Source organism: Natator depressus, chromosome 2 (assembly GCF_965152275.1).
Source record: "Natator depressus isolate rNatDep1 chromosome 2, rNatDep2.hap1, whole genome shotgun sequence".
Lineage (NCBI taxonomy): Eukaryota > Metazoa > Chordata > Testudines > Cheloniidae > Natator > Natator depressus.
Window position 1 is genome coordinate 265035455 of NC_134235.1, and position 22812 is coordinate 265058266.

The 22812-nt window shown below is 54.9% G+C and overlaps 1 protein-coding gene across 1 annotated transcript in view; it reads right to left on the reverse strand.

The window, feature by feature from the left end:
- Positions 1 to 2115: 2115 nt before the first annotated feature.
- DRC11L (dynein regulatory complex subunit 11 like) overlaps positions 2116 to 22812 on the reverse strand; it is a 68804-nt gene continuing 48107 nt past the window's right edge. The window contains exons 13-19 of the mRNA XM_074943591.1: positions 11768 to 11850; positions 11292 to 11399; positions 10629 to 10828; positions 10327 to 10413; positions 8604 to 8781; positions 2677 to 2915; positions 2116 to 2227 (exon numbers count right to left, since the gene is read on the reverse strand). Of these exons, the coding sequence (XP_074799692.1) occupies positions 2123 to 2227; positions 2677 to 2915; positions 8604 to 8781; positions 10327 to 10413; positions 10629 to 10828; positions 11292 to 11399; positions 11768 to 11850 (1000 nt within the window). The 3' untranslated portion in view covers positions 2116 to 2122. The remainder of the gene's footprint in view (positions 2228 to 2676; positions 2916 to 8603; positions 8782 to 10326; positions 10414 to 10628; positions 10829 to 11291; positions 11400 to 11767; positions 11851 to 22812) is intronic.

Below are 22812 nucleotides of genomic sequence, written 5' to 3' on the forward strand. Positions count from 1 at the left end.
TCACTCAGGCTACGTCTACACTACCACTTGTGTCACTCGGGGTGTGAAACCCCCCCCCAAGCAACGTCAGTTACACGGATAGCAGCCCGGTGTGCACCGTGCTATGTCAGCGGGAGAGCATCTCCCAGAGCTACGGCTGCTATCAGAGGTGGTAACTGACAGCAGCACTCCCTGCCGGCGGCATGGAGCGTCTCCCCAGAGACGAGCTGTATCCCTGCATGTGTAGACGCCCTTCAGCGCTGCAGCTGCGCTGATGCAGCGTTTTAACCTTGCCCAGACCTGAAGAGGAGCTCGGTGTAGCTTGAAAGCTTGTCTCTCGCACCAACAGAATTTGGTCCAATAGAAAATATTCCCTCCCCCACCTTATCTTGCAGAAATCAGACAAGAAAGCTCTGCAAATACTGAACTGACTCTCTCAGAGCTGGATAGTCCTCAAGGTTCAATGAGTTCTACAAGCCCAGGGGAGCCAGAGCTCCTACAGCCAGACATCTGAGAGTTCCCGAGCCCATTTCTGACCGGAGCATGCAGAAGTATCTTTCATGCCCCAACTTAACTCTAAATAGGATGAACTGATTTTGCCCAAACTTTAAAATAATAATAATGAAAAAAATGCACTTCTGGGCCACTCTCCTGGCTGGAGAATCCCAGCACAAGGGGAATGGGCCCGTGGAAGTTCGGAACCACTGCAAACGGCCAGTGAGAATGTAGCGGACAGAGGCACAACCCCACTGGGAGCTCCCGGGCAACCTGGGAGACACCTGGTCTCTGCCTTGCTCCATCCCTACAGTTCATTCTCTGTTAAGTGCCGGCAGTGACCTAGATGCTGAGCCAGACGCACAAATGAGTCGCTGCCCTGCAGAGAATGTGCTGCGAACCAGCCGAGCACATATGGTGCCACCATGGCAGGAATTTGGCCAGAAGAGGCCCCCGCCCCCCTACTTCCTGCAAATACAGAGCTACCCAGGGCTTTGCCCAGTTTAAATGGCTGGAGCAATGCAGCTCCCACCACTTCCCAGTGGCACCGTCCAGTAACCAGCAGCGCCTGGCGTTCTTCCCCTTTGCTCAGTCACTTACATCCCACGGTCCAGTCACGCTCCCAGGGCTACACTAAGCGCCTCTCCCTTCTTGGGGCTCTGCAGCCTGTCCCCACAAACTGTGACACCCTCGGGCAGCTACACAGCTCCTGGAGCTCCCTCCATGTGAGGACCGAGAGCCCCAGAGTTGAGTGCAAGGTCTGAGGGGATGGGGAAGAGAGGAGCATGGTGTCCCGTGTGCGTGCATGTGTGTCCGTCCCCAGCTCCCTATAGGGATGGGGACAACCCCTTCTCAGGGACTGGGGACCCAGAACTGCATGCAGGGTTCAGGGGATGGGAGCTGAGCAGAGGGTCCCAGAAGTGTCTCTGCCCAGAACACTAGAGGGAGGGGCTGCCCCCCATTCTCTGGAGTAGAGGCATTTGTGTGCACAGCTCAGAGCTGCCTGGGCTCAGGGGCAGGGGGCTCGTTCCCTCTCAGGGCTGCATGAGGGCAGTGACCCAGACCATGGGCCCCCTCACACTGGAGCTGGGACAGGATCTGGGCAGACCCACAACATGCTCCCAGTTGCCATTCCAGGCGTAGTTGGGAGAGTACGTCTTGGCTCTCTCTCACCCCACATGCACCACTCTTGCTCATCCTATGTATGCATGCAGACCCCCAGGTGCACCCGGTACATGCATACATGCCCCCACATGCACACACGTGCATGCACACACACAGACATACATCACATGCATGCACAACGCTCCAGGCTCACCCCACATGCACACGCATGCACACACACAGAGACACACACACCACATGCATGCACAACCCCCCAGGTGCACCCGGTACATGAATACATGCACACATGTGCACACACACAGAGACACACATGCACAGACATCCCCCAAGCTCAAGTACACCGCCCCTCCAGGTTTGCCCCACATATGCACTTGCACTCCCCCAGCTCACTCCCATCCATGCACAGACCTCTTTCTGCACAGACGGGCGGGACGAAGAATAAGTTGGCTTTATGGGGCTGCCCTGCCCAAGGGCCCCAGAGCATAAAGCCCAGGGAGGGAGATGCAGGACCCCTCAGCCAGCACTATTTCTTCCCTTTCTTGTCCTTCCCCTTTCCCTCCTTCTTGTCTGCTCTCTCCTGCGCTGCCTTGAGTCGCTTCTTACCCAATGGAGTCTTCATGTACCAGTCCTGCCAAGAGGGCACAAAGAAGCAAGTGAGGTCAGTGCAGAGCTGATGCTGCACTGCAGAGGACACCCTGGGTTGGGGGATGGCAGGGGTGGGCCTGAGTCAGCCCCTAGTGGTGACAGTGACATGGTGGGCAGGGACCTGGGCAGGTTAGGGGGCTTGGGGGGAGGGCCCCCCGTGTCTGCCTCGAGGGGTGACAGTAACATGGGGGGGGCTGGAGGGAGGGACCCCCTGTGCCTACCCCAAGAGGTGACAGTAATGTGGAGGGCAGGGACCAGGCTGGGTGGGGGGCTGGGGGTAAGTCCCCCTGTGCCTGCCCTGAGGAGTGACAATAACGTGAGGGGCAGGGACAAGGTTGGGGTGGGAGGCTGGAGGGAAGGGCTCCCCTGTGCCTGCCCCAAGGGGTGACAGTAATATGGGGAGGCTGGGATCTCTGGGGCTCAGCCAGGCACCTGCAGTGTCTTCTCCTCCTCGCTGTAAATGGGGTCGGCCTTTGCCAGTTGCTGCAGGAACTCGCTTGCCCCCAGTGGCTTCTTGAGCATCTGCAGCAGGCGCCGCTCAGTCAGTACCATCTGTACGGCCTGTGCCATGTGCCCCTGGCTGTAGCCGTCCGAGAGCTTGGCCAGGGCACTGACGTCCAGGGCAGTGGTGATGGTGCCGCCATGCTTCTTGATCAGGCGCTGCCAGGTCACTAAGGAGGCAAAGGGGACAATGGTGGGCGAACTCTGGGAGAGACCCGCGTGTGCTGGGGGGAGGGGATAGGAGGAGAGACAGGGCAGGGGTGGAGGAACTGGGGGGGCTGCAGGGGAAAGACATAATGTTCCAAACTCCCACCACCACCACCAATGCAAGCCGGGGGGCGGGACATCTGTGCAGTAGCTGATGCAGAACAGGCTGAGTGGGGGAGGTGTTAAGTGGGTTTTTTCCAGACCCTTCTCATCACTCAACCAGGGTGAACTGCAAACAGACCGGGGCAGACAAACCCCGAACACTGGTGGATATTCCAATACTTAGATTTGCCCAGCCAGCCCAAAACAGCTTCTACAGCACCTCCCTGGTTACTCAGACGTCCAAACAACACAGTTCCCTTAAAGTATCCAGCCTCAGGCCTCCATCCAGACACACCTGTCAAACATAGGATGATAAACTCTGAAAATCCTATTTCATCATATAAAAGAAAAGGTTCTCCTGATCCCAAAGGACCAAGCCCCAGACCCAGGTCAAATGATAACTCAGATCTTACCCAAAATACATGCTTATAGCCAATTCTTATTAACTAAACTAAAATTTATTAAAAAAGAAAAGAGAGAGAGAGAGAGAGAGAGTTGGTTGAAAGATCAATATACATACAGACTTGAGTTCAATTTCATAGAATCATAGAATCATAGAATATCAGGGTTGGAAGGGACCCCAGAAGGTCATCTAGTCCAACCCCCTGCTCGAAGCAGGACCAATTCCCAGTTAAATCATCCCAGCCAGGGCTTTGTCAAGCCTGACCTTAAAAACCTCTAAGGAAGGAGATTCTACCACCTCCCTAGGTAACGCATTCCAGTGTTTCACCACCCTCTTAGTGAAAAAGTTTTTCCTAATATCCAATCTAAACCTCCCCCATTGCAACTTGAGACCATTACTCCTCGTTCTGTCATCTGCTACCATTGAGAACAGTCTAGAGCCATCCTCTTTGGAACCCCCTTTCAGGTAGTTGAAAGCAGCTATCAAATCCCCCCTCATTCTTCTCTTCCGCAGACTAAACAATCCCAGCTCCCTCAGCCTCTCCTCATAAGTCATGTGCTCTAGACCCCTAATCATTTTTGTTGCCCTTCGCTGGACTCTCTCCAATTTATCCACATCCTTCTTGTAGTGTGGGGCCCAAAACTGGACACAGTACTCCAGATGAGGCCTCACCAGTGTCGAATAGAGGGGAACGATCACATCCCTCGATCTGCTGGCTATGCCCCTACTTATACATCCCAAAATGCCATTGGCCTTCTTGGCAACAAGGGCACACTGTTGACTCATATCCAGCTTCTCGTCCACTGTCACCCCTAGGTCCTTTTCCGCAGAACTGCTGCCTAGCCATTCGGTCCCTAGTCTGTAGCGGTGCATTGGATTCTTCCATCCTAAGTGCAGGACCCTGCACTTATCCTTATTGAACCTCATCAGATTTCTTTTGGCCCAATCCTCCAATTTGTCTAGGTCCTTCTGTATCCTATCCCTCCCCTCCAGCGTATCTACCACTCCTCCCAGTTTAGTATCATCTGCAAATTTGCTGAGAGTGCAATCCACACCATCCTCCAGATCATTTATGAAGATATTGAACAGTAGAGATATTGAAATTTCTTGAAGTCCAGATACCTAGCGGAGATGGTGAGTTTGTAGCTGCCAAAAGTTCTCTTAGAAATAGTCCAGAGGTTATAGTCCAATGTCCATAGTCAGGGTGACTCCAGTCAGTGACTGGGGATCTCAATTCTTATGGCTCAGGGTTTCCCCTTCTTGAAACCCAAAGCAGATCTGAGATGAAGAAGGATCGTGTCACAGGGTTTTTATACATTTCCAGCAGCCTTTTGGCCTGAGAAAACAATAGGCTTAACTTTCCTTATCCCAAACATCCTGGCAATTAGCACAGGGTCATTTATCCATTAAGCAGTTCAGATACAGGTTACCAGAACCTTCAAAGAGACATATAGATAATAATACGATTTCACTCCAGTGTCTTCCTAAATGTTAATACTCCTTTTTTGATCTTTGAATCAAAGCTATAGCGATAGACAAGACTTGTTTGCTGACCTCACAAGACCTGAGCAAACATCTCCCCTTCTACCTCTAACCATGCTGGCTGCATTTCAAAGCTCTATTCATTTCCATCTCTTCCTAACCCGTCTTTAAAGTTCGGCCATGGGTCAGGTCAGTCTGGGAGTTCATTAACTCTTTCTGGCCCTGTGTCACCTTTCAGTGAGATGATATATTACACGCATAACATCACACCTTCCCAGCTCAGCACCGCCCAGCCCGCTGCTCTGGCTGCTGCTGCTTGGGGTCCTGGAGCTGGGAACTGCCAGCTCCTTGGCTGGACTGGGGTCTGAATCATGCAGTCACCTTCCCCCACACTCTAGTGTTAACCCAGGGACTCACCCACAACTATTTCACATTTTGGGACAATGTATACCTTCAAATCAGCGGCACTGCTATGGGTACCCGCATGGCCCCACAGCATGCCAACATTTTTATGGCTGACTTAGAACAACGCTTCCTCAGCTCTCGTCCCCTAAAGCCCCAACTCTACTTGCGCTATATTGATGGCATCTTCATCATCTGGACCCATGGAAAAGAAGCCCTTGAGGAATTCCACCTGGATTTCAACAATTTCCATCCCACCATCAACCTCAGCCTGGACCAATCCACACAAGCGGTCCATTTCCTGGACTCTATTGTGCTAATAAGTGATGGTCACATAAATACCACCCTATACTGGAAACCTACTGACCGCTATGCCTACCTACATGCCTCCAGCTTTCATCCAGACCACACCACACAATCCATTGTCTACAACCAAGCTCTAAGATACAACCACATTTGCTCCAACCCCTCAGACAGAGACAAACACCTACAAGATCTCTATCAAGCATTCTTATAATTACAATACCCACCTGCTGAAGTGAAAAAACAGATTGACAGAATCAGAGGAGTACCCAGAAGTCACCTACTACAGGACCGGCCCAGCAAAGACAATAACAGAACGCCACTAGCCGTCACCTTCAGCCCCCAACTAAAACCTCTCCAGCGCATCATCAAAGATCTACAACCTATCCTGAAAGATGATCCCTCACTCTCACAGATCTTGGGAGACAGGCCAGTCCTCGCTTACAGACAGCCCCCCAACCTGAAGCAAATACTCACCAGCAACCACACACCACACAACAAAAACACTAACCCAGGAACTTATCCTTGCAACAAAGCCCGATGCCAACTCTGTCCACATATCTATTCAAGTGACACCATCATAGGACCTAATCACATCAGCCACACTATCAGGGGCTCGTTCACCTGCACATCTACCAATGTGATATATGCCATCATGTGCCAGCAATGCCCCTCTGCCACCATGTATATTGGCCAAACCAGACAGTCTCTACGCAAAAGAATAAATGGACACAAATCTGACATCAGGAATCATAACATTCAAAAACCAGTCAGAGAACACTTCAATCTCCCTGGTCACTCAGTAAGAGACTTAAAGGTGGCAATTTTGCAACAGAAAAGCTTCAAAAACAGACTCCAATGAGAAACTGCTGAACTGGAATTAATTTGCAAACTAGATACCATTAACTTGGGCTTGAACAGAGACTGGGAGTGGTTGGGTCATTACACAAATTGAATCTATTTCCCCATGTTAAGTATTCTCACACCTTCTTGTCAACTGTCTGAAATGGGCCATCTTGATTATCACTACAAAAGTTTTTTTTCTCTCCTGCTGATAATAGCTCCTCTTAATTAATTAGCCTCTTAGAGTTGGTATGGCAACTTCCACCTTTTCATGTTCTCTGTATGTATATATATCTTCTTACTATAAGTTCCATTCTATGCATCTGATGAAGTGAGCTTTAGCCCACAAAAGCTCATGCTCAAATAAATTTGTTAGTCTCTAAGGTGCCACAACTACTCCTGTTCTTTTTGTGGATACAGACTAACAGGGCTGCTCCTCTGAAACCCAGACCCTGCAATTCGGGGGTGGGTCAAGGAGACTGGGAAGTCACAGAGCGACGTCCCCAGAGAGCTTTGGGGGGGGATGCTCAGGGAGGGATCAAGCCAAGCCAAGCAATAAAAGAAGGTAAATCCCCCAGGCTCCCCCTCATTCTGAGCCCCATCCTGCAGTGAGTCCCTATAGGGCCCTGGACTTGAATATAATCGTCCCACACCTGCACAATCCAGGTCACTCCCCCCTGCACTGGGGTAAGGTCCTTCCCAGGCTAGCAAATGGCTCTTGCTGCTCACAGCTAGCTTGCTGCTGCCCATGGCAGGTGTGTTTGATTTTAACTCTCTTGTAATTCGCACTCATCTTAGCTGACTTGCATCATGTTGATTTCAGACCAATTCTCTCATTTGCAAAGGTTGTTTTCAGTTCTTATTTTGTCCTCCAAAGTGCTTGCAACCCCCGCAGCTTAGAGTCACCTGCAGATTTTATAAGCATCTCTCCTCTTCTTTGCACTACCTAGCCTGCTTGATGGCCCATTAAGGACCATCAGCTACACAACTGACCCATTGAAAGAAGGCAGATACACCTTGTGACTCAGCCAGGCATGCAGGGACATGCCTATGGACAGAACTCTGAGGTTTTTCCATGCCATGTGCTGGGTAGCTTGTGTTTGGAACAAAGGAAGCACAAGCCACATGGCAAAAGGACTATAAAAGGCAGCTGCATCATCTCCATTTTGTCCTCAGTCCTGCTTCTTACCTCTGGAGGGACTTTGCTACAAACTGAAGCTCTGAACAAAGGACTGAATGACCCATCCAAGCTGCGGATGTATTCCAGAGACTTGACTTAAGCCAGCAGTTTATTCCATCACTGCTACAAGCCTGAACCTAGAACTTTGCCATTACTGTATGTCATTGATTCCATTTAACCAATTCTAGCTCTCATCTATATTTCTTTTTATGAATAAACCTTTAGATTTTAGATTCCAAAGGATTGGCAACAGCGTGATTTGTGGGTAAGATCTGACTTGTGTATTGACCTGGGTCTGGGGCTTGGTCCTTTGGGATCGAGAGAACCTTTCTTCTTTTACTGGGGTGCTGGTTTTTGAAACCATTCGTCCCCATAACGAGTGGTGCTGGTGGTGATACTGGGAAACTGGAGTGTCTGAGGGAATTGCTTGTGTGACTTCTGGTTAGCCTGTAGGATAAAACCAAAGTCCTCTCTGTCTGGCTGGTTTGGTGCCTTAGTAGTGAAGAACCCCCGGCTTTGGGCTGTGACTGCCCTGCTCTAAGCAATTTGTCCTGAACTGATACTCTCAGTTGTGTCCCACCAGAGGCCGCATGGTTACAGGGGGATGGAGACCAGGAGGGGAAGGTCAGGCTCAGAGAGAGGAAAGAGCCTACTAGTTTGTTGCTGGTCAGGCCGGTGTGAGACCAAGCCATGTAAATAGTCTGTCAATAGTAGGAAACTGGTAGTGGGAAACAGACACTAAATAAAGAGCACGGGTGTTGCACCAGCTTGGAGTGTCCCTGAATCTTTAAGGTGCAGGGTCAAGGGGCCAAATCCAACGGGGCACCCTGTGACAGGCCCCCAAAGCACTGGTGAAAGGGGAAGGAACCAGCCAGTCATCAGCACCAGTTGGCTGAGTTTACAAGCAGCTCTGCCTGGGCCAGGCCCCTCCATCACCGTAGCGGGATGCATAGTCAGGCCGGGGGAGGAGGAGGATCCGCTCGTAGGCTTTGCACAGCATCTTCACGTCGGCTGCATAGGGCTTGTCCGACGTGCCGATCAGCAGCACCCGATCCTCTGGCTTCAGCAGCTTCAGGGCTTTGGGTAAATCCCTCTTCAGACGCTTGGGGTCAGCCTGCGAGGCAGCAAAGGGCAGAGTCATGGGGCCAGGTCGAGCCCACGGGCGGGGGGGCAGAGTTACGGGGGGGCTGGTCCAGGGAGGGGAGGGCAGGGTCCCTGCGGTCCGGTCGAGCCTGCAGGAGAGGCAGGGAGGCAGAGTTACTGGGCTCAGGTCGAGCCTGAGTGCAGTGGGGGGAGAGTTACGGGGGGTCCAGTCGAGCCCTGGGCAGAGGGGGGACAGAGTTACTGGGGTCAGGTCGAGCTCCAGGCAGGGAGAAGCCACGGTCACTGGGGTCAAGTCAAGCCCATGGGCGAGGGGGCAAAGTTATGGGATTCAGGTAAAGCCCATGAGTGGGGTGCACAGTCACTGGGGCCAGGGTCCCTGGGGTCAGGGCGAGCGCGTGGGCCAGGGTCCCTGGGGTCAGGGCGAGCCCGCAGGCAGGGGCGGGGTCACTGGAACCAGAGCGAGGGGTCTGGCACAGGTTAGGGTACAGCTGTTCCAATGCACATTCTCAGGTGCTCCTGCCCCTGCCCCTCTGGCATGAACTGGGGCAATGTCTGTACAAGTCATGAATTCTGGCTAATGCCCTGAGGTGTATTCTGAAAACCAGTTGTATCATGAGTGCCTATATGTCAGTGGGGCCAGCACTGCTGACGGGTCTCATAGTGGGGACACACATGAAAGATACCATGGGGTTCTTTAGATTTAACAACCCTACTCAGGGGCAAGCACCCGAAAACAATAGGTCAGTGAAATCCCTAGAAAACCAGTTTCGCTGACTCTTGGGACGGGAGAGGGAAAGGCAGGAGCAGTGGGAACTCACCCCGAAGACAGAACAAAGGATGCCAGGGGGTTTAAGTAGCGAGGCACACAAACAGAAGGAGGCCAGATAAGAGGAAGTAGGAGAGACCAAGGTCACCCACCATGTAGCAGCCTTATAGGGCAGGGGTCCCGTGCTCACTTTCCTGAGCCCACATGGTCCCAAAGACTGCACAACCGATGGGATGCTGACACCCATCCAAAGAACGCCCTGGAATGGTGAGGAAACTGAGGCAGGGACATGGGGGTAGTGTGTGTTGTTTTGTACTCTCCTGCGCTTTTCATGGTTATGTCAAAGAGTATTAATGTGTTCCCCTCTGTGTGTAAGGTGTGAGTGTGTTCACTGCTTCACAGCTGCTGCGTGCCCCTAGAGCATTAAACAGTAACCAGAAGCTTCGCACGTCAGGGCAGAGCTCTGGGAAAGGGTGTGTTTGAGTACAGGGGAGTCTGAAGGGTCAGCGTTGCACTCAGCTGTGCTAGATGGCTGGACAGCGGCTTCCAGCACTCCTGAGAGGGGGCCAGACAGAAGGCCTGTGCTCTGAGACTGTGACTAGAGACCCAAGGATTGGGGCAGTGGCTGGACCATACAGGCTCCGGGACCCAGAGCAGCAGAGGCTTGGACTCCCCTGCCAGCAGTCCTACTGTGTGGCCAGGAGGGGATGCTAGCTAGGATCTATGACACCCTCCCCACTCCTGGTAACACGGTCCCCCACCCCAGCAGCCCCTGGCCCCAAATCTCACCTGCTTCTCCTCTTTCGGCACCTTCTTGTAAAAGGTTTTCTCTGCATTCCCGATCCAGACCACAGACGGCTGCATCAACCTGGCCACCTAGAGCGCCCGAGAGGAGGTTTAGCCAGAGCCCCCAGACACAGGGAAGGGGAGGGTAGGCCCCTGGCCCATTAGGACACCCTGCCCACCCCACCCCGCAACACCATACTGCATTAGGCCCAGGTGAAAATCTGCCCTGTCCCTCCTTTGGGGTCTGAGCTCTGCCCTGCTCAGGTGGGGAATGGCCCATGTCCTGCCCTGTGTTATGCCGGTACCTTGAACACCATGTGCATCAGCATGCTGAGGCCAGCCTTCCCCGGGTACTTGCCCACCAGGTTGTCTGGGGACAGGTCAAAGAGGTTGGCGCCCGTCTCGGTGCACACAGCGTGGACCAGCATCTTCTTTCCAGTTCCAGCAGGCCCAGCAAGCAGGATGGACTTCACCAGCGGCGCTAGCTCGTGCACTGTGGGGGACCCTGGGGGACAATGGGGGCGGGGCAGGGAGAAGGTTTCTGCTTCACCCCAACATAGCTGTCAGAGTATCCCATGGAGACACCCCCCTATGTGAATGCCCATCCCCTACCCCACAGAAAAACCGAATCATGCCTGACCCCTGTATGGGAATGCCAGGCCATGCCTTCCCTCCTCCCCCCGCATGGGAGTGCCAGCCCTGTCCAACCTCCCCCCACCCCACAGAAGTGCCAGGCCTGGCCAGACCCTCCTCCCCCCATGGGAGTGCCAAGCCCTGGCAGTGACTAGGGTGGTGCAGGGCTTTCAAACACAGCAAGTTTGTTCTTGCCAGGGGATACTGCAGGGACACTGCACCCTTGTGCAGTGCACACCCCAACATCTGTTGCAGGGCAGGGTACATCCATCAAACACCTGCCCCCCCTCGCCAGCCCCTCCACATGCACCGGGATGGGGCGGCTGGTCCCTTACCCAGGCGAAGGATGGCATACAGGGTGATGTTCTGCCTGATGTCCATCACCGAGGGCGTGGGTTCAATACCCGCCATGCGCAGGGTGGTGCCCAGGTAACAGAAATCGCCTGTCAGGGGAGGCAGGCTTGAGCAGTAGGGAAGAAGGGGACAGAGACAGTTCCCCACCCTCCACCCCACCGGTGGTGAGAGACACGGGCTGGGTCAGACCCCTCCCCACACACACATCCTCCCACATACAGCAGCATGCTAGTTAGAGCGAGACACGCATCTCCCCCTTCCCCTGCCTGCATGGGGTGGGGAGAGGACTCCTGTCCCCTCTCCCTCCCCTAAAGCAGCAAACAGCTCCTGTCCCCTTTGCACCCCCACCCCCAGGGTGGGGAGCTGGCCTGCACCCTCAACATAGAACTGCTGGGGCAGCGAGCTGGTCCCTTCCTCCACAGGGCCCATCCCACCCCCTCAGCCCTGGCGGACTCACCCGTGTAGTCAGCCAGCTGGACGCGCTGGGCCTGCTTGAGGATTCCCTGCAGCACCAGCTCCTCGTACAGAGAGTCCAGGGTCCTGGGGGGGGAGCGGGGATTAGGGGAGCCCGGCGCCTGGCTGTGCCCAGCTCCACCCACAGTCTTGGGGGTCAATATTGCCACCAGAGCCAGGGAGAGCTGCAGCAAGGTGCAGAGGCTGGGGAAGCCCCGCCAGGGCCCATCCAGTCTAGCCCCGGACAGCACTGTTCCGCAAGAGACAGACTAGCAGGTATCTGAAAGAAGCGTGTCAGGGGAGCTGGGGGGCTCACCCAGGAAAGGGGAGCTGTGGGGAGCAGGAACTGGGTGTGTCCGGCCCACTGGAGTGCAGGAGGGGTCAGGGCACACAGGGGAGCTGGGGGTGTGTGATGAAGTGGGGGGTTTTCTTGGTTTTTCCTTGTTGTTTCCAACAGTTTGCATACAGAGGGGTTGGGACTCAGTTTCCCTGGGTGTTACTGGTTTAACGAGGGGATGGGAGAGGGGGTTTGTTGGTACAGAGGACCGGCGACGGAACTTGGAACCCCAGCAACTGGTGACCTGGTGACCGGGAGGCCCAGCTCAGGAGTCACAGCTGGTTTCAGCCAGCGGGAGGACAATGGGCTGCGGAGAGGGGACCCCGGTGACCTGACCAGGCAGTTCCAGCCAGAGGAGCCAGAGGACATAGGAGAGGAGAGGGGGCCCAGGCGACCCTGTTTACCTGGAGAGAAGACAATGGACAGAGGCGGGGCCTGGGAGCAGGTTATATCGGATGCCCATCTGGGAAGCAGGGGGGCTCTGGGCTGGAGAGAGGGAGCAGGCAGAGCCCACCTGGATGCAGGGGAGACTTGGATGTGCTGTGCTTGAGGGGGGCCAGGCCTGAGGGCGCTGAGAGTTTTCTGTGCTGTGTTCTGATGCTCAATAAACCCTCCTATTTTATGCTGGCTGAGAGTTACTCCGGTCTAGAGAACAGGGTTGCATTATTCCCTCTTGGAGTGGAGGCCCCAGGGGCCCAGAGCGAGTGGACTCCGTGAGGGGGCCCACAGCGAGAGACAGGCATGCTAAGGCTCAGAGAGGTGCGGTTCCAGGAGGTCGAAGGGCTTAACCCCTGAGAGAGAGTGGACCCCTGAGAAGGGGTGTGTCACTGAAGGGGGTTCCCCCCATGGACCGCATGGGGCCAAGAGTGGGCATGACCTGTGAGTCCATGACAACGTGGTAGCAGAGGATGGTTGGCGGATGCACCCTGTAGATGGTTGTCTGCGAGTGCAGGCGCTTTGCAGTGAGTGGCTGCCAGAGATAAAACGAGGGAATTGAAAGGAACCAGCATGGAAATGGCCTAGCTCCGTAAGAGGGACCTGGCACATCTGTGCAGGGAGAGAGGGTTGAGCATCGGGAGGCTCACTGAGGAGCAGCTGATGGCTCAGCTTGTAAAGAACGACCAATCTGAGGAACAGGCTCCAGACCCCAGGGGGGCTCCCAAGGTGCCCGGACTGCCAGGGAGTAGCCATGGGGGCAGTTCGTGTAGCAGCCGGGAGTCTCTCAGACCCGACTCCCCAGTCAGCACAGGGGGACCCCAGTCAGGTTCCTCCCTCGAGGAGTTGCGGAGACTGGAGCTGGAGCTGAAAGAGAAGGAGCTGGAGTTGGAGAAGCGGAGACGGGCGGACAGAGAGAGAGAACGAGAGGACTGTGCAGAACAGCAGTAGCATGAGTTGGAGTTGGAGGAGCAGTGGGCCAAGAGGGCCTGCTGGGGGGGTAAGTGGGGAAGGGCCCCGAGACGCCAGTGTTGTGGGGAATCTAGACACAAAACTGCTGCCCCAGTTTAAGGATGAGGGGGATACTGATGCCTATCTCACAGCCTTTGAGAAGGTGTGTGATCTGAACCAGATTGACCCCGCATACAGGCTCCACTGACCCCCCCGCTGGGTCCCAAGGCCATAGAGACATTCCCAGCCAAATGGTTGGTATGGAGATGTGGGACTATGACCTGTTCAAACAGGCTTTGCTGCTGTTTGAGCTGACCCCCAAGGTGTACAGGAAACGATTCCAGGGTGTACACAAGACCTCAGGTGTCACTTACAAGGAGGTCGCCAACCTGCTGGGGGATATCTCCGCAAGTGGGGGAAGGGCGCAGGGGCCACTGCCGCAGAGGACGTGTATCACCTGGTGGGGTTGGAGCAGCTGTAGGACATCTGCCCTCCAGACCTGAAGATGGGGTTAGTGGACCGGAAGCCCAAAGATCTGCGCAGTGCGGGGGCACTGACAGATGAGTTTGTGGACAGCAGATCAGGGGCAGGAGGGAGACCCCCACCGGGGACTCAGAAGGGGAGTCACCCAGATACCTCTCAAAGGTGGGACTCCAGGAAGCCCAACTCAGGGGTGCCCGGGAATGCCGGCGCGGCTGACCCTCCTGGTGGGACTTGAGGGACCTGAAATGTAATTACTGTGGCCAAAGGGACACAAGGTGGTGCAAGGCCTGAAGATGAAGGAAATGGCAGCCAAGCAGAACCCTCGGAGTGTCAACTAGGTAGAAGCCCACCAAGAGGGGGCACCGCCGGTCCAGGGGGCTGCAGTCGATAGGGCTATGCCAGGGGGAAGGGACCGCCAGGCCAGGCCAGCAGGGGAAGGTGGGGATCCAGGTGTGATGCAGCAGGGACTGAGTGGGGCGGATTGACCTAGGAACGTGGCAGGGGAATTTACTGGAACTGTCTGGATCGGTGATGAGATAGCAAGGGGTGACTTCACTGCCTGAGACGATACCTGAGCCAGGAGGGGGGTTGGGGTGAGGTCATAGAATCATAGAATCATAGAATATCAGGGTTGGAAGGGACCCCTGAAGGTCATCTAGTCCAACCCCCTGCTCGAAGCAGGACCAATTCCCAGTTAAATCATCCCAGCCAGGGCTTTGTCAAGCCTGACCTTAAAAACTTCCAAGGAAGGAGATTCCACCACCTCCCTAGGTAACGCATTCCAGTGTTTCACCACCCTCTTAGTGAAAAAGTTTTTCCTAATATCCAATCTAAACCTCCCCCACTGCAACTTGAGGCCATTACTCCTCGTTCTGTCATCTGCTACCATTGAGAACAGTCTAGAGCCATCCTCTTTGGAACCCCCTTTCAGGTAGTTGAAAGCAGCTATCAAATCCCCCCTCATTCTTCTCTTCTGCAGGCTAAACAATCCCAGCTCCCTCAGCCTCTCCTCATAAGTCATGTGTTCTAGACCCCTAATCATTTTTGTTGCCCTTCGCTGGACTCTCTCCAATTTATCCACATCCTTCTTGTAGTGTGGGGCCCAAAACTGGACACAGTACTCCAGATGAGGCCTCACCAATGTCGAATAGAGGGGGACGATCACGTCCCTCGATCTGCTCGCTATGCCCCTACGTATACATCCCAAAATGCCATTGGCCTTCTTGGCAACAAGGGCACACTGCTGACTCATATCCAGCTTCTCGTCCACTGTCACCCCTAGGTCCTTTTCCGCAGAACTGCTGCCTAGCCATTCGGTCCCTAGTCTGTAGCGGTGCATTGGATTCTTCCGTCCTAAGTGCAGGACCCTGCACTTATCCTTATTGAACCTCATCAGATTTCTTTTGGCCCAATCCTCCAATTTGTCTAGGTCCTTCTGTATCCTATCCCTCCCCTCCAGCGTATCTACCACTCCTCCCAGTTTAGTATCGTCCGCAAATTTGCTAAGAGTGCAATCCACACCATCCTCCAGATCATTTATGAAGATATTGAACAAAACCGGCCCCAGGACCGACCCCTGGGGCACTCCACTTGACACCGGCTGCCAACTAGACATGGAGCCATTGATCACTACCCGTTGAGCCCGACAATCTAGCCAGCTTTCTACCCACCCTATAGTGCATTCATCCAGCCCATACTTCCTTAACTTGCTGACAAGAATACTGTGGGAGACCGTGTCAAAAGCTTTGCTAAAGTCAAGAAACAATACATCCACTGCTTTCCCTTCATCCACAGAACCAGTAATCTCATCATAAAAGGCGATTAGATTAGTCAGGCATGACCTTCCCTTGGTGAATCCATGCTGGCTGTTCCTGATCACTTTCCTCTCATGCAAGTACTTCAAGATTGATTCTTTGAGGACCTGCTCCATGATTTTTCCAGGGACTGAGGTGAGGCTGACTGGCCTGTAGTTCCCAGGATCCTCCTTCTTCCCTTTTTTAAAGATTGGCACTACATTAGCCTTTTTCCAGTCATCCGGGACTTCCCCGGTTCGCCACGAGTTTTCAAAGATAATGGCCAATGGCTCTGCAATCACAGCTGCCAATTCCTTCAGCACTCTCGGATGCAACTCGTCCGGCCCCATGGACTTGTGCACGTCCAGCTTTTCTAAATAGTCCCTAACCACCTCTATCTCCACAGAGGGCTGGCCATCTCTTCCCCATTTTGTGATGCCCAGCGTAGCAGTCTGGGAGCTGACCTTGTTAGTGAAAACAGAGGCAAAAAAAGCATTGAGTACATTAGCTTTTTCCACATCCTCTGTCACTAGGTTGCCTCCCTTATTCAGTAAGGGTCCCACACTTTCCTTGGCTTTCTTCTTGTTGCCAACATACCTGAAGAAACCCTTCTTGTTACTCTTGACATCTCTCGCTAGCTGCAGCTCCAGGTGCGATTTGGCCCTCCTGATTTCATTCCTACATGCCCGAGCAATATTTTTATACTCTTCCCTGGTCATATGTCCAACCTTCCACTTCTTGTAAGCTTCTTTTTTATGTTTAAGATCCGCTAGGATTTCACCGTTAAGCCAAGCCGGTCGCCTGCCATATTTACTATTCTTTCGACTCATCGGGATGGTTTGTCCCTGTAACCTCAACAGGGATTCCTTGAAATACAGCCAGCTCTCCTGGACTCCTTTCCCCTTCAAGTTAGTCCCCCAGGGGATCCTGGCCATCCGTTCCCTGAGGGAGTCGAAGTCTGCTTTCCTGAAGTCCAGGGTCCGTATCCTGCTGCTTACCTTTCTTCCCTGCGTCAGGATCCTGAACTCAACCAACTCATGGTCACTGCCTCCCAGATTCCCATCCACTTTTGCTTCCCCCACTAATTCTACCTGGTTTGTGAGCAGCAGGTCAAGAAAAGCGCCTCCCCTAGTTGGCTCCTCTAGCACTTGCACCAGGAAATTGTCCCCTACGCTTTCCAAAAACTTCCTGGATTGTCTATGCACCGCAGTATTGCTCTCCCAGCAGATATCAGGAAAATTAAAGTCACCCATGAGAATCAGGGCATGCGATCTAGTAGCTTCCGTGAGCTGCCAGAAGAAAGCCTCATCTACCTCATCTACCTCAGGTGTCAGAAGGTGACACCTTCTGCCCAGGAAACTGGACAAAGGCTGGAGGAGGAGCTGTGGGGAGGCTTGGTGAGTCAGCTGGAGGGGGTTTCGTTTTTGGAGTGGGCTGGAGAAGAGGAGGGAGCCCCCAGAGCTGGGGACTAATCTCCCTGCCCCCCAGAAGGACCTGACTAAGGGGTCCTGTTTATGCCTGCAAGCTCTGGTCTGGACTATGTTCCTGTCGTCTCTAATAAACCTTCTGTTCTACTGGCTGGTTGAGAGTCACGGTGAATCGCAGGAAGTGGGGGTGTAGGGCCCTGACTCCCCTAATCTCCGTGACAACTGGTGTCAGTGGTGGGATCTACTGCACCCCATGGACGGCGCTTCCTGCAGTAAGTGACTGGGGAGCAGTAAAATGAAGGGGGATTGACAGGGACCAGGCACGCTGAAGATTCAGAAAGGAGCGGTTTCGGGGGGCGGAGGAGCTATGCTTAACCCCTGGGAGTGTGTGACCAGGGAGAAGGACTGCTGCAATAACGGGGTCCCCTTGGGCACTGTGGTGAGCAGTCTCAGGGGCGGAGGAGTCTGCGGCTTGTCCCTGGGAGAGAGGTGGTGACCTGGAGAAGGGCTGGCACAATTGGGGTTCCTCCTGGAAACCATGGGGAGCTGCGAGCACACAGGCCTGCGAGTGGCCAGCAGGAAGATGTGCCTTAAGAGCGACCTGGTGGAGCTGTGCAGGCAGAGGGGGCTGCGCATTGGGTGGCTCACCAAAGAACAGCTGATTGCCCAGCTGGAAGAAAAGGATCGCTCAGATGCACCGATCCCTGCCTCTGAAGGAAGCAGCCCGGCAGATGCAGCGTGGCCCCGGTGCCTGACCCGGCTGGGAGGGGTCATACTGCTGCCAAGAGCATCCCGAGACCCCCCTTATCTATGCCTAGGGGAGGGGCTGGGAGGAGCCCAGCAAATACCAAGGGCACCCTGACCCCGGCAGCCAGCAGGGGATCCTCCCGGCGGAGCTCCCCATCCCTGGAGCTGAGGCGACTGGAATGGGAGAGAGAGATAAAATTGAGAGAGCTGGAGGATCACGAAAAAGAGCGAGAAGATCACGAAAGGCAGCGTCAGCATGAACTGGAGTTGGCGAGACTGAGGAGCAGCAAGGCCCTGGCTGTGTTGAGTGAGGAGGGACCCAGGACTGCAAGGAGCTTTGATAAGTGCCTCCTGGCCCAGCGTAAGGAGCGGGAGGACATAGATGACTTCCTGAATGCCTTTCAGAACGCCTGCTAGATGCACAGCGTTGACCCTGCAGACAGGCTCCAGTTTCTCACCCCCTTACTGGACCCCAAAGGGGTGGAGGTGTACAGCCGAATAAAAGGGGTGGAGGCAGGGGACTATGAACTATTCAAAAAGGCCCTGCTCCGCGAGTTTGGGCTGACCCCCGAGATGTACCGGAGAAGGTTCCGGAGTCAGCGTAAAGCCCCTGAGGGCACATATTTACAGCTGGCCCTCCGGATGCAGGGATATGCCCACAAGTGGGCAGATGGGGCCCAAACTAAGGAGGACCTGCTCAACCTATTTGTACTGGAGCAACTGTATGAACAGTGCCCTTCCCACATGAGGCTATGGTTGGTGGACAAAAAGCCAGAGAATCCGCAGCACGCAGGGCAGCTGGCCGACGAGTTTGTGAACAGTCGGTCAGGGGGTAGCAGGGAGGAGTCCCAAAAGAACAGGCCGGCCACGATGCAGAGAGAGAATCACCACAGGACCTCCCAAAGGGGGAACATGGAGAACCCCCTCCCAAGGGGAACGCCTGGTGTCGGGCCCCTCCGACCTGCTTGAGGGGACCAACGTGACCTGAGCTGCTATAACTGTGGCCAGAGAGGCCACGTACGGATCCAGTGCCCCGGGCTCAGGGACAGACTGAACAGACCCAACCTACCCAGGGTTAACTGGGTAGGGACCCAGCTGGACGAGGGGCAGACGGCCCAGGCAAGGGGGGCTGCCAGCTTACCACCTGCTCCGGAGGGAAGAGTACCCCCGGCCAGCTCCGCCAGAGGGCTGGAGGCTCGGGACTCAGGGTTCTAGGTTTACAGGGTGGGCGTGGGGCTGTCCCTCCGGAAAGAGTGCCTTGTTCCCTTGGAGGTGGATGGGAGGAAGGTCAATGGATACTGGGATATGGGTGCGGAGGTGATGCTGGCCCGGCCCGAGGTGGTGGACCCAGATCAGGTGGTGCCCAACACCTACCTGACCCTGACGGGGGTGGGCGGGACCCCATTCAAGGTGCCCGCGGTGCGGGTACATCTGAAATAGGGGGACAAGGAGGGCCCCAAGGATGTGGAGATGCATCACCATTTGCCCACTGAGGTGTTGATGCAGGGGGGACCTAGAGGACTGGCCAAGCAACCCCCAGACCGCCCTGGTCGTGACCCGTAGCCAGAGCCGGCGAGGGGCACTGCGCCCTGACCTTGGGGGGGGGTACCTCACCGGAGGCGCAGGACCCTGCCCCTGTGGGGAGGGAGTGCCCAGGGACAAAGCTCAGAGAGGTTGTGGCCTCAGACCCAGCCAGCAAGAGAGAGCAGGCCCCCATCCCTTCCCCAGCCGCTGAGTTCCAGACTGAGTTGAGGAAAGATCCCTCCTTGCAGAAGCTCAGGGACCTGGCCGACCTCAGTGTGGTACGGACCATGAAGAGAGGCTGCCAGGAGAGGTTCCTGTGGGAGAAGCGGTTCCTGTACCGAGAATGGGCTCCCCCAGGGGAAGCGGAGTCCTGTGGGATCAGGAGGCAGCTGGTGGTCCCCCAGAAGTATCGCCGCAAGCTCCTGTACCTGGCCCATGACATCCCCCTCGCAGGGCACCAGGGAATCCGGCGCACCCGGCAGAGGCTGCTACAGAACTTTTATTGGCCCGGGGTCTTTACCACGGTCCGGCAGTATTGCCGATCCTGTGACCCCTGTCAGAGGGTGGGGAAGGCCTGGGACAAGCAGAAAGTGGCTTTGAGACCTTTGCCCATCATAGAGGAGCCTTTCCAGAAGGTGGCTATGGACATAGTGGGGCCTCTCAGCAAGACGACCCGGTCGGGGAAGAAATACATTCTGGTGGTGGTAGATTTCGCTACCCGCTACCCCGAGGCAGTGCCCTTAGCTTCCATTGAAGCCGACACCGTGGCGGATGCGCTCCTGACCATTTTCAGCCGAGTGAGGTTCCCCAAGGAAGTCTTGACAGACCAAGGATCCAACTTCATGTTGGCCCTGATCCGGTGTTTGTGGGAGAAATGTGGGGTCCGGCACAGCTGGGCCTCAGCGTATCACCCCCAGTCCAACAGGCTGGTGGAGAGGTTCAGTGGAACGCTAAAGATGCTGCTGCAAACATTTATGAACCAGCACCCACAGGACTGGGACAAGTACTTACCTCAACTGCTGTTCGCGTACAGGGAAGTACCCCAGGAGTCTACCAGGTTTTCACCTTTCGAACTGTTATATGGAAGGAGGGTAAAGGGGCCCCTGGACCTGATGAGAGATGAATGGGAGAAGGCCACACCCGATGGGGAATCAGTGGTGGAGTTTGTCCTGACCTTCCGAGAAAGACTTGTTGAGCTCTTCGCCAAGGAGAATCTGGCCAGAGCCCAGAGGAAGCAGAAGGTCTGCTATGACCACATGGTGCGGGTCCGCGCCTACGTCACCGGGGATCAGGTGATGGTTCTCATTCCCGTGAGAAAAAACAAACTACAGGCCGCCTGGGAAGGCCCTTTTAAAGTTGTCAAGAAATTAAATGAGGTAAACGGGTGCACCACCGCCAGGTGTACCATGTGAATATGATGAAGCCATTTATGACAGGGGGAATGTGGTGTTGGCCGTGTGTGGACAGTGGGAGGAGCAGGGAGATGACCCTTTCGTAGATCTATTCCAAGACAGGAGTTGGCTCCCCCCGGAAACAATTCCTCTCTCTGATTGCCTAACCCCTGCCCAGCAAGCTGAGATCAGAGGGGTGCTGCATCTGTACCGACAGCTGTTTTCCAACCAGCCTGGACGCACTAATCTGACTGTCCACCAGGTGCAGACAGGATCGCACCAGCCGACAAGATGCTTCCGCTTCCGAGTCACAGGGAAAACTGCTCAGGACCTGGAAAGAGAGGTCAGGGACATGCTGGCTTTGGGGGTGATCCAGCCATCTTCTAGCCTTTGGGCCTCGCCGGTGGTGCTGGTCCCCAAAAGGACGGGTCGATCCGGTTCTGTGTGGACTATTGGAAGCTCCATGCCATCACTGTAACTGATGCCTACCCCATGCCCAGCACTGACGAGCTCCTAGACAAACTGGAAGGAGCTCAGTACCTTACCACCATGGATCTTACAAAGGGCTACTGGCAAGTGCCGCTGGATGCAGATGCCCGGCTGAAATCGGCCTTTATCACCCCTCTGGGGCTCTACGAGTTCCTGACCCTGCCTTTCGGTCTCAAGGGAGCGCCAGCCACCTTCCAGCGCCTGGTGGATCAGCTACTGAGGGGGATGGAGAGTTTTGCCGTGGCGTATATCGATGACATAGGGATAGCTCAGTGGTTTGAGCATTGGCCTGCTAAACCCAGGGTTGTGAGTTCAATCCTTGAGGGGGCCATTTGGGATCTGGGGCAAAAATTGGGGATTGGTGCTGCTTTGAGCAGGGGGTTAGACTAGATGACCTCCTGAGGTCCCTTCCAACCCTGGTATTCTATGATTCTATGACATCTGTGTCTTTAGCCAGACCTGGGAGGACCATGTGTCCCAGGTTAAACAAGTGCTGGACCGACTCCAGGAAGCTGGGCTGACCATAAAAGTGGAGAAGTGCAAGGTGGGGATGGCTGAAGTATCTTACCTGGGCCACCGGGTGGGGAGCGGCTGCCTAAAGCCAGAACCAGCCAAGGTGGAGGTGATCAGAGACTGCCCCGTGCCCCAAACCAAAAAACAAGTACAGGCCTTTATTGGGATGGCGGGGTATTATCGAAGATTTGTGCCCCACTTTAGCACCATAGTCGCCCCCCATCACTGAGCTGTGCAAGAAGGAGAAGCCAGACAAGATGGTCTGGACCGAGCAGTGCCAGAGGGCTCTCTGTGTGCTGAAGGAGGCTCTAGTCAGTGGCCCGGTTCTACCATTTATTCCTGTGTGCCCTGACCCTTCCTTAGAGAAGCTGAGGGCCCTTGCTGGCCCTAGCACTGCAGGATCCCACGGGGAGGACAGCCAGGAGATATTCCTGTGGGAGAAGGGATTCCTGTACCGGGAATGGGCTGGTTCGGGGCAAACTAAACTTTGGAAAGCCAGGAGGCAGTTGGTGGTTCCCCAGAGGTACCGCCGCAGACTGTTGTACCTGGCCCACGATCTCCCCCTTGCGGGGCATCCGGGCATCCGGCACCAGGCAGAGGCTGCTGCAGAACTTTTACTGGCCCGGGGTCTTTGACGCCATCCAGCCGCATTGCAGGGCCTGGGACTCCTGCCAGAGCTGGGGAAGGCCCGGGACAAGGGGAAAGCAGCTCTGAGACCTTTGCCCATCATAGAGGAGCCTTTCCAGAAGGTGGCCATGGACATAGTGGGGCACCTCAGCAGGGCAACTCGGTCAGGGAAGAAATACATTCTGGTGGTGGTAGATTTTGCTACGCGCTACCCTGAGGCAGTGGCCTTGTCCTCTATGGAGGCAGACACCGTGGAAGACTGCTGCTGACCATTTTCAGCAGAGTGGGGTTCCCCAAGGAGGTCCTTACACACTAGGGGTCTAACTTCATGT